This window comes from Thalassophryne amazonica, chromosome 12 (genome assembly GCF_902500255.1).
Source record: "Thalassophryne amazonica chromosome 12, fThaAma1.1, whole genome shotgun sequence".
Lineage (NCBI taxonomy): Eukaryota > Metazoa > Chordata > Actinopteri > Batrachoidiformes > Batrachoididae > Thalassophryne > Thalassophryne amazonica.
In genome coordinates, this window is record NC_047114.1 from 7,580,082 (window position 1) to 7,592,504 (window position 12,423).

Here is a 12,423-nt window from a genome sequence, read left to right on the forward strand (position 1 = left end):
CCAACAGAAACACCCCATAATCTCTCATCAGCCGTTAAACTTTTCACCGAAAACCAGCTTAATTTCTCGAATAGTGTCCACTCGGATATTCCTCACAGGTCCAGAAAAATTTTTGATAAAGCAACGCGCGCTGTCTCGAGCAGCGTGTGAAACAAAGGAATTCAGCCGAGAGGGCTGGACCACATCTCATTCAAGGCCTGCCCACAGGGAAATGACATCACCGACACGCGTGAAAAAACTCACGCATGCGCACGAGGGTTCAAGCATGATTGGTGTAATCGCACTTCGTTCAAATCCATATAGTTAAAAAAAAAATAAAAGGGTCAGTTTATTATCTAATAGACCTCGTAAATTAACCAAGAAAATTAACCAAGAGGTTGATGGTCTGTGACTAACAAGGTTGGGTAGGATTACTTTGAAATGTAATCCAAAAGTAATCAAATTGCAAGTAATCCAAATGTATGTACATACATACATGTAATCCACATGTATTCTTTCAAAGTAATCCTACCCAACCTTGGTGATTAATGTTTTGAACAATACGGCCCATCAGAAGTCAAAGGCACCACATCCACAGAACAATGTTTGGTACAAATAACAGTACACTCCAAACCTGGAAAGGAAATCTACCAAGTCCTGGAAAACCTTCTACATCAGTTATTTAAACAAATCTTACTACTTTGACAAATAAACATCACAATTTCAAATTTAATAAATAAATATGAAATGGGCATTTCAGAATAAAAGCCCATCTAACAGAACTTGTTTTCCTCTGCTAAGGTCATATTAAGAACTCAGTGCTGAACAAGAATGGCGCTTTAACCTTAAAGCCCTGGTCCCACCGAATAAAGGATGAATAATGAGCCAAGTAGCATGTTTTTTTTGGTACGAGTCCAGTTATTCAACAATTGGCAGAATATTTGGCTAACGAGGCTCATCTGTAAGCGTGGCACTAATTTCAAGAAGTTCATAATTTAGCAAGAACAGCGTGGGGCAGTTTGTTTACGAGATACTACGAGGACAAACGAGGATTTTAGAGGCATGTTTGTGGTGAGGACGAGGCTGTTAACAGCCAATTATCTGAGCACATGGCAGCTACGAGGACAGGACAGGTTATTTTGGCTCCGCCCTCTCGCGCACTTCGTCGTGACAATTCCATCTGCTTTGTGCACTGGACACTGCATATAAAATAATGATTTTGTAGTGGATTAATCATTTTCTGTCAGAGTTTGGATGTTGAAAACACCTTCAATTGCTTCAGGAATCACAGAGGACCATTTCACCTGGAGCTTTTATTTTCTCTTTTTTTCCTCTCTCTCTTGTGCATTGCATGAGGTGGAGAAGGTATTTGGAACAGCCTAAAAGATCATTATTTGTAATGTTTATATTATAATAGCTTGGTAAAACAGTTGCGCATTCATTCCTTCTTTATGAGCAGCTATAAAAGTATGTTGATGATAGATTTAACATCTTGTTATAATGGATCAGATGAGATGCACTGTGTGTGCGCTGATACAATCACTCGCACTCAAAACTAGCATTTATGCAGAACACCAGCGAGCAAAACAGTGATTTTGCAGACAATAACGGATGAACACAAAGTGAAAATTTTGATCACCAGTGTCAAAATGACTGTAAGCTGCGGAAAAATAAAGCCAGTGAGAAGAAGTGCAGAGGTCCACACAGGTGGAGGTGTATAATAATTAAAGCAGCCACCTCATTGTGGTGTCTGTTTTTTGGTTACAGAGAGCTGGGTGAACACACGGAACTGCTGCATTTAATGACTGTGGACCACAGGTGAACTGTAGCCTGGCGCACAGCGCACGCTGGCTGGATTGTGCAGGAGTTTCTTTCTTTGGACTGCGTTTAAAAAATGTGACATCTTGAATGGATGCTGTGAATTGAAAACCCACACTTTAAAGTGACCGAATGTGGGAGGGCTGGAGGGTTGGACCAAACCCATTTGTAAACGTGCACAAACTGTTACATGGCGCTACATGGATCATATGTGGCTTGACGTGGATCATACATGGAGACACGAGCCATTGGAGGCTGGACGGAGCTCAAATGACAGGTCTGTCGTGGCTCATTAGAGGCCGATACCTGGCACAGGGAAGGCACAGAGAGGCTTCTTCGTAGTGGATATGTGAAAGATTTATACATGGATCATTATTCATGGCTTCATTATTCAGTGGGACCAGGGCTTTACTTTAACTTGTAACTGTTTTTGATGCGTCCCTTATTATGATTTTGCAGGACCCCTCTCGGCCAATCAAGAGAGTACTTTTGTTTATATGTGGTCTCTACACAATCACATAATTATCCAGCCGACGGCGACATAAACTGATAACGGGATCAGTTTCAGATCAGGATCCAGCCTCATACTTTTGTAGCTGCTGCAGGCGCTGCTGCAGCTCCTGGGCGGCATAAGGGTTGGAGATGTCCGATGCGATGCTCGGCGTCGGCTCTTTGGTTCCAGCAAGGTACGGCTGGGAGCTGGAGCTGGCCAGGTTGGAGGTGCTCCTCCCAGTCTCCAGCAGGCCCTGGCCTCCTACTCCTCCTCCACCCTGCACCTTGTCCAGTGCACTGAGGGATTTCCCAACATCTTCAGGATCCCTCTGCCGGTGAAGCAGGTCCTGGACGGATGTGGAGTTGGGGCTGGAGCAGGGGATATTGGATGTTGGGGTGGCAGGATTGGGGGTGTCAGAGACAGAGGGCTGCGGGGTCGGAGAGGAGGAGCTGGTCTTACGGACCTGAGCGGCAGATGGTGTAGCATTTGAGGACAAAGATGCAGCCTTGCTGAACCACAACACCTGAAAATAGGCAAGACAGGAGAAAAAAAGCCTGTAGAAGAAGAGCAGAATCGAGATCCTGTACGTTGTCATTTTAATGTTTTTTCTGAAAACAACTGTATTTACAAATATAGAAACAAATATAGAAAAGTAGTACTGTATTTTAAAAGTATAAGTCACACCTGTGAAAAATGCCTCTTAAAAAGGAAAAAACCCCATACAAAAATCTCACTGAAGTGTAAGTTGCACTTTTTTTCTGTATTAGCAGTTCTTTAATTTTGGATTTTTGTCCATTGTTGTAGTGTACCTTTTTATTATTGGCATTTATTCTTACAATAATAAAGTTTAAATGCACTGCAAAAAAATTCATACCAACTACATTTCAGGGTTCCTACAGCTTAAGGCAAGATGGATTCAAAAGTTTTTTTACTGCCAGTCGGAGTGAAATTTAAGAAAAACCCAATAACCGAATAAAGGAAAAAGAAAACCATAGAACACCTTGAAAAGCTCATTTTATTAAAATTACCCTTCCTCACATCATCACGTAGGTGATGTGGAGCTAAAAGAGTCCGTCTCTGCTCCCACACCTGTGAGGTGGGATGGATTATCTCGGCAAAGGAGAAGTGCTCACGAACGCAGATTTAGACAGATTTGTGAACAGTATGTGAGAGAAACAGGTCTTTTGTGTAAATAGAAAATATTTTAGATCTTTTGAGTTCAGCTGATGAAAAACGGGAGCAAAAACAAAATAAAATAATAAAATAAAATAGATATTTCCATTAATTTTGATATTTTTAATTGCAATGTCACTGGACAGAGGTGTTTGGCGAAGCCGATATCTTTGCAGGCAAACGAAGATCTGAGTCTTTAAGGTCCTGCTGCTGCCTACATGGTTGTGAGACTTGGACGTTAACCAGTGATCTAAGGCAATGACTGGATGTTTTTGGTCTTTGGATCTCTTTGGAAGATCCTTGGGTACTGCTGGAATGACTTTGTACCAAATGAGTGGTTATTCATACCCCCGTCAAACACAGCCAGAATGAGGCCGAATGACATCAGAATGACGATTCGGCCCACATCAGAAAAGTGTCCAGTTGCAGTTTGAAAACGTTCTGACAGCCATCTGCGAGAGTCCACACAGTTGGTCCCAATCACCCAATCAACCACGCAAAAATCAACCCCATGTGATAATCCAACCATCGCGGTGTCCAGAGTTGCATTGTGCTGCTGAAGTGAGACAAAACACACAAAAAAAAGACAAAGTTCCCTGGAAATTCTGCGTCTGATGCATGGGACAGCATGGCTCACTGCCAGCAGTATCCAGTAGCTGGTAATGGTGCGCGGTGCCTCCCCCGCACACATAGCTGCCCATTCAGCCATTATGAACATACATACGAGGTCTGTGATGAAAAAAGCGGTCCTTTTAATTTTTTTCAAAAAAATAAATGGATTTGATTCATATGTTTTTACGTCAGACAAGCTTGAACCCTTGTGCGCATGCGTGAGTTTTTTCACGCGTGTCGGTGACGTCATTCACCTGTGGGCAGGCCTTGAGTGAGGAGTGCTCCACCCCACCTGTCGGAATCTCTGTCTGAATAGCCGCTGCAGACGGCGCGCGTTGCTTTATCAACATTTTTTATGGACCTGTGAGGGATATCCGAGTGGACACTATTCCAGGCGCCGTCGTCGGCCTGTTTCGACCTGAAAACATTCTAATTTAATGCGGACATTCCACTGTTTAAGGACAATCTGTGTGCGCCGCGACAGGAAAAACACCTCTGTGTTGAAAACCATTTGTAAAATTCAGGCGGCTTTTTATGGCTTTCAACAAGTGAGTAACTGAGAAACTGTTTAACAGCTTGGGCATGTTCCAACTTGCCCGTTAAGTTTTCCACTGGAGGTGTTTTTCCTGTCGCGACCCCCCGCGGTCGGGTCCGGCCTGACATGCGACTCTGCCTGCACGTTCTTTCATTACAAAATGTACGTTAACAATGGAATGTCCGAATAAACTCCTCATGCCGACTTCTTCTGAAAGTTCTCTGTTCTCTGACGACTTACTGGATCAACAGAGCCTGAAATGTGGAAGTTTTCAACTTGAAACGGCGAGACGCTGCCACCTCGGAGCGCAGATCGCCGTCAGGCGCCGTGGGCCATCCTTAAAGCGACACAGCCGTTAAAAATTTACCGAAAACCATCTGAATTTATCGAATGGTGTCCACTCAGTTGTGCCTTACAGTTTTTGATACATTTTTTATCAAACAAAGCAGCAGTCTCTGACCCATTCCTAAACAATGAAAAAACGACGAGAGGGTGGGCGACTCCTCACTCAAAGACTGCCCACAGGCGAATGACGTAACCGACAGGCGTGAAAAAACTCTCGCATGCCCACGAGGGTTCAAGCATGTCTGATGTAATCACACGTGATTCAAATCCATATGGTTTTTGAAAAAAATAATAAGGTCCGTTACTTTTATCACAGACCTCGTACATGCACGCACGCACACACACACCCCCCCAGTGATCATGTCATCAGTGCAGCACCTCAATGCACACGCACAAGGTCAGTAGTGCTGGGAAGTGGAGAACGAACGCAGATGTGATTGCGTGAGTGAGTGACCGCACCATGCCCGTTTTGACACATATGGTGGGTGATGTTCAGTACTGGCAGGGACTGTGCAAATTAAGAAACACAGCGCTCCCTCCCAGTCTGGTCCCGCGTTTGCCATCCAGAGGTTTGGACATCGGCAGTCTGCAGCGCCTTTTATGACTGTCTGACAGCAGTCTGTGTCACCTACCTGTTGTCTACAAGCGCTTCGGATGCCATTGTGCAGGTGTGGACGAGGTAATCTGGATGCATTCTGACACTACTGACCACGCCTCTCTCTGTCCGAACTGCGTCCAATTATGGCAATATCTGCCATAAGTCGGGCTGGTTCCTGCACAGTCTTGCTATGTGTGACGAGAGGATGAGGAGGATCACTTTCATAGTGAGGGAATGTCAGCTACTACATTTTGACCATGTGGCCCATTTCTCAGCGCGTGATGGAGCATGCAGGTGCCTGAATGTTAAGGACCCCAGTAGCTGGAGAAGACCATGGGGATGTCCATGTTTCAGCTGGGTGCAACAGATGGCGATTTTAGAGATGTGGGAATGGACCAGTTGTCTGCATGGGTGGTTGCCATCCAGTACCCAAGGCGGTTCCGTGATGTTGTGGAAAAACACAGCATCAGCGCACGCTCCCAGACTTGATTTGTCTTAAGAAAACATGAATAAAACCCTATTTTCCAAGTCTTACCATTTTTAATGCTGCATTTACACGTAACGACGACAAGTTTCGAATGCCAGGAAGTTTACATTCATGGCCGAGTGTGATGATTCAGAGCAGAGGTGTCAGGTGTCCTCAGGAACTGCTGCAACCTGTTACCACGTGTTACCACGTGTTATGATTAATAGCATGTGTTGCTGGAGAATTATCAGGAACCATTACACACAGTCAAGAATAATGTTCTGCGCTGTTGTCAAATAAAGCTCAAATAAGCATTTTCAGTAAATCTTAAGACATTATTGTCACTTGTTCCATTGGTATATTTTTAAAAACACCTTTTAATTATATGTATGCTGCAAATTTTTGTATTCTTGCCAATATTTATAACTTAGATCTGGAAATATTAAATTATCGATCTTGTTTCTTGATGTATTTGCTAGCTATCATTTTTGAGTTGGTTGCATATGCTTAAATTTGTCACTGATGTGTCTGATTGGTCTTAATTAGTCAGGAAATGTAAATTTTCTTTAATTTACTGTTAAAAGAAGCTACAGTATTTCAAGTATCAATGTACCTTCCTCTCTCTGTGTAAAGAGCAACACGGGTCAAGATTCAGTGATGCACATTCAAGTTGGCTTGCTAAGTGATCCTGTACACTGACGCTTTAAACCACACTCAACAGGTCCTTGAATACATCATGGAAAAGGGATACTCTTGTTTCCATGACTACTGAAAGAGTGCCCGCCCTCCTACCCGCAGAGCAATCTTCATCTTCAGGGTGCAGCCTGGTGCCGAGTTCTTAAGGGGGAAGCGCTGGTTGAGCATCATTTCCTCGGCCTCCAGCAGACGGGTCAGTGGCAGCGTCAAGAGCCCCAAAGTACAGTCATGTTTGTGATCTTTCACCTGAAGACGACCACAACAAAAGAACATCGAACATCAGCCATAAGAAGAGCATTTCAACATTGGAAGATTCCTTTAGATCAGCAGTAAAAGGCTGGTCAATCACACTGCAATGAAGAAGTAAAAAGTACAGCCAGTGACACTGTTATTAAAGAACGATACAGACCTCAACATCCAAACACTGGGTCCTTGGGTCTTGGATGAGGAAGGTGAAGGCTTCCTCCCACACCGGTTCTTTGGTTTTGTATCTGATCTGGTGGAGAGAAACAGAGAAATATTAAACACCAAAGGCTAAAAACAAGAAACATTCAAGGATCCCATTAGCCGTGTAGGTGTTATGTACCTACAACCATAACCAATGTTTGCTTTGTTTCATTTTTTCCACGGGGTTATGATTATTCCTGCACGCCGTCCAAATTAACTTTGTGAAACAGTTTTGGAGGCTTCGCCTTGTTCTGAAGCCTCTTGGCCACAGAGAGAGTGGCATTAGCCAAGTCATCCAGGTCATAGTCATGTGACCGAGCAAAACAACAATCTGACTCATTATCATCATTTACAGAGTATATTTCTCACCTCCGGAGAAGAACTAAACATGTCCAAACAATGCTGCGTGTTTGTGGCTGACTCACTGGCTGTGCCATGGGGAAACGTGGCGGTAATTCCTAAATGGTAAATGTGATAATTTTGTTCAATCACTTGACTAAAAACTGAAAGTCGACACTGCAAGTGCATCTCTGTTGTTTAATTTTAACTCCACTGTGCTGGTGGACAATAGAAAAATGACAAAACTTGCATCATTACTCATGGAGATGTTGGTAAGTTTGGCTCATGGTCATGTTCTTCATCTATTTGATAACTTCATATCTCCTCTGGAATGCCGTGATGCATACTGTACTGTTCTTTTGCTTTCCAGGCTACACAGACAACACACAGTTTTACTTTTACACACACCTTTTCAGTTAATAAAAAGGTGAACAGTCACCGCATATAAATGTAATATGCAACACTGTTCTACCAATCAAATCACTTCACCGATCCACGCTGAGGGCAACGGCCCGCCCACCTGGGTGTGGAGCTGAGAGCAAGTGGAAGAGGCAGACAGAGCACTGTGTGTGTGTGATCAGCTTGCAAGCTGTAGTAGCAACCAGGGTTGTGAAAGGAAAATTGTGAAATCTGAGGAAAATTTACAGGGGGTCCCCCAGGAGCTGGGGTCTCGGGCCCGCAGGGCCCCACAAACCAAATTAATTTTGTATCTAATGATACATTTTCCACATCTCCTGGAAGAAAACATTAAAAAAGAAGTGCATACTTAAATGATCCTCGATTCAACGTTTCATTTGAACTGTCAATGATGATGTTGAAATAACAGAATATGACATGAAAGTAGGACCTGGAATGATGTTCCTTTTAATTGTAAACCAAATTATGCATCAAATTAGAACAATTAAACTACATGAAATTCATGAAGACTGAAAAAGCATTTCAAAAACCACAGCTAAAGCTTGTACAATATTTTGAAAATCATCATCAATAATATACCTTGCAGTAAAAAAAGTAATATACAGTGAGGAAAATAAGTATTTGAACACCCTGTGGTTTTGCAAGTTCTCCCACTTAGAAATCATGGAGGGATCTGAAATTTTCATCTTAGGTGCATGTCCACTGTGAGACAATGTAAAAACAAAACAAAAAAGATCCGTAAATCACAATGTATGATTTTTTAATAATTTATTTGTATGTTACTGCTGCAAATAAGTATTTGATCCCCTACCAACCTGCAAGAATTCTGGCTCACACAGATCTGTTAATTTTTTTTTAAGAAGCCCTCTTATTCTGCACTCTTTACCTGTATTAATTGCACCTGAACTTGTTGCCTGTATAAAAGACATCTGTTCACACACTCAATCAATCACACTCCAACCTGTCCACCATAGCCAAGACCAAAGAGCTGTCTAAGGACACCAGGGACAAAACTGTAGAACTGCACAAGGCTGGGATGGACTACAGGACAACAGGCAAGCAGCTTGGTAGAAGACAACAACTGTTATGATTATTTATTAGAAAGTGGAAGAAACACAAGATGACTGTCAATCTCCCTTGGTCTGGGATTCTATGCAAGATCTCACTTTGTGGGGTAAGGATGATTCTGAGAAAGCTCAGAACTACACAGGAGGACCTGGTCAATGACCTGAAGAGAGCTGGGACCACAGTCACAAAGATTACATTAGTAACACATGATGCTGTCATGGTTTAAAATCCTGCAGGGCAGCAAGGTCCCCCTGCTCAAGCCAGCACATGTCCAGGCCCGTTTGAATTTCACCAGTGACCATCTGGATGATCCAGAGGAGGCATGGGAGAAGGTCATGTGGTCAGATGAGACCAGAATAGAGCTTTTTGGAATCAACTCCACTTACCATGTTTAGAGGATGAGAACAACCCCAAGAAAACCATCCCAACCGTGAAGCATGGGGGTGGAAACATCATACTCTGGGGGTGCTCTTCTGCAAAGGGGACAGGACGACTGCACCGTATTGAAGGGAGGATGGATGGGGTCATGTATTGCGAGATTTTGGCAAACAACCTCCTTCCCTCAGTAAGAGCATTGAAGATGGGTCATGGCTGGGTCTTCCAGCATGACACTGACCCCAAACACACAGCCAGGGCAACTAAGGAGGGGCTCTATAAGAAGCATTTCAAGGTCCTGGAGTGGCCTGGCCAGTCTCCAGACCTGAACTCAATAGAAAATCGTTGGAGGGAGCTGAAACTCCAAACCTGAAAGATCTAGAGAAGATCTGTATGGAGGAGTGGACCAAAATCCCTGCTGCAGTGTGTGCAATTCTCGTGAAAAACTACAGGAAACATTTGACCTCTGTAATTGCAAACAAAGGCTACTGTACCAAATATTAACATTGATCTTCACAGGTGTTCAAATACTTATTTGCAGCACTAACATACAAATAAATTATATATATAAAAAAAAAAAAAATCATACATTGTGATTTCCAGATTTTTTTTTTTTTTTTTAGATTATGTCTCTCACTGTGGACATGTACCTAAGATGAAAGTTTCAGACCCCTCCATGATTTCTAAGTGGGAGAACTTGCAAAATCGCAGGGTGTTCAAATACTTATTTTCCTCACTGTATATTCTTGTGTAAATTCCTGTAAATCCATTCAAAGCCAGAATGTCTTTTTTTTCCAATGAAAGTCTCGAGCTGGTGTGCCCAACCGGTCGATCGATCGCGGGCTGAGTTCCAGTCGATCGCATGAAAAAAAAAAATCTGTCCCTGGGCTCGAAAGGATTTAGTGCTGCTATAACAGACTGATGCAGCAGGTGGCAGCAATGCACCAACAAGGACGCCGGCTGCTGTTAAACGCCAGAGAAGAAGAAGAGCTCTTCTTCTATGGTGGATAAGAAACGAAAAATTATAATTTTCGTCCTGGATTATTTTTCATTTATTCGCATGGCAAATCCATTTGTCTTATCTGCAATGTAAATGTGGCTTTACTGAAGAAAGGGAATTTGGAGCGGCATTTCATACGATTCACAAGAAATACAATGCTAATGCTAACCGGGTTAAATCCCCTCTGCTCGCTTGAAAAGCCAAGGAATTGAAAAGTCAGCGAGCAGCACAATGGTTCATGGTCCATAAATACGAAGAGTGATGAATGTGACGAACAAGATTGCAGCATTCTGTTCGGGCCAGGAGTCTGAGGATGTATTTATTCTGTTCACAGCTGGAGGAGACACACATCTGCTGCACACAGACGTTAGCAGACCCTCAGCAGAGGTCTGGTGGCTGCTGTATCACTGTATTACGTTACTAAGCCATATATATTGATTTATAACACAAAGCTGTCAAAGGGGGTAATAAATAAAAGTGTAAAGATGCTTGAATTTGTCATCAGAGCAGTAAATTGATCAGTCCGCGTGAGTACCGCGCAGATCGCTGCTGCGTTCATGTACCATCGGAAATTATAGCTTGTCTGCTTGGATTATTTTTTATGTGGGTGGGGGTCAGCTTCACTGGGCTCAGGCACCTTATATAGGCCAGAATTAATCTCTTTAGTGGATACAATGATTTTTTTTTTTTTAAACCAAAAATAAAACAAAAACCACACTCCTGCCATGAGCAACAGCTGAGTTTGAAACAACTCAGGTCATGGCAACAGTCCTGCAATTTCCGACGGTACCTGAACGCAGCAGCGTTCTGCGTGACGTTCACATGGAGTGATCAATTTACTGCTTTTCAGGTCTCCTGCACTTTTTTTCCCGCTCCTGTGAGTCCTGCGCCTTTCAGTCCAGCCCTTTATGGAACAGTCATCTGTCTGAAATTAAAGAATTTCTGAAACGTTCAAACCATGCTGAACATGCACAGCTTTTGGATTTGAAAGCAAGTTTAAAAGCATATTACACATGCTATCAAGCAGGTTGCAAAAGTGTGACCTGCAGGACTTCCCACACATGGACACAGAACTTAAGCACCAGGACAAAGATCGTGGATCCTAAGAGTCAACGTTATGATGATCATGTGCAGGGCATCTTGTCAGAAGGTGACAGGCACTTCACTGACATTGCCTCCAAACAGCCTGTTGTTAGTTTCCTCTGTTTTCCATTTAGGGAAAGTATAGATGTGGACTGTATATCGTCCAAAGTGGCATCACTCTTTAACCTGGATCCTCACACAGAAAAATGACATTGAGCTCAAATCCAGAGCAACGCCTGACATGAATGTCCAAATCTGGACTCTCATGCAGACAGAGAGTGTCTGAGTGGCTGCTTACGGCTGCACTCGGCTCCTACTGTCCGGACTATGAGAAACCAGCTTCCTCCTCTCGTGGCCAGAAGTCCCACTAAGGTAGGGAACAACTTTTCCAATTTGAGGCCAGTCCTAGGCCTAATTGTGCTTATTCTTTTCCACCATGCATATTTACTTCAATGATGCATTATTATTGTTAAAACCTACCAGAAAATTGTGTTATTATATTGGTGCACAATATGTTGCGGCTACACTGTGGTGTTCCATATGGCTCGGTAGATCTCGATACACTGTTGAATTTAAAAGTAGATCTCGGTTCAGAAAAGGTTGGGCACCCCTGGTCTAGAGATCAAAAAAAAAAAAAAAAAAAAAAAAAAAAAAATCACAATCGGTGTGAACAGCACAATGTTTTTCCAGAGACAAAAAAAAAAAAAAAAAAAAAATCTTACCATGTTTCTTGATGGCACAAGATGCAGTTCGCTCTTCATGTTTCTTTTATCTTTTCACAATGTCTTTCTCGCCATCTTCTCTCTGTCCGACGGCGCTCCATGACACAGACATGACCCAAAATTCTTCTTTTAAAAACTTGATGGCTCTAAAAATGTGCGAAGTCCACATGCTACGTTTAGCTTAAAGAACAGCGTCTTGCAGCGGGCACACAGCAGCACCATAGCAACCTACCAGTCCCACTTTACGACAACTGTCG

At 43.0% G+C, this 12,423-nt stretch overlaps 1 protein-coding gene across 1 annotated transcript in view; it reads right to left on the bottom strand.

Annotated features, from left to right (window-relative positions):
• The window catches only part of esyt2a (extended synaptotagmin-like protein 2a), a 186,687-nt gene that overhangs the window by 12,275 nt on the left and 161,989 nt on the right, over positions 1-12,423 (bottom strand). The window contains exons 17-19 of the mRNA XM_034182715.1: positions 7,125-7,211; positions 6,812-6,961; positions 2,386-2,813 (exon numbers count right to left, since the gene is read on the bottom strand). Coding sequence (XP_034038606.1) covers positions 2,386-2,813; positions 6,812-6,961; positions 7,125-7,211 — 665 coding nt within the window. The remainder of the gene's footprint in view (positions 1-2,385; positions 2,814-6,811; positions 6,962-7,124; positions 7,212-12,423) is intronic.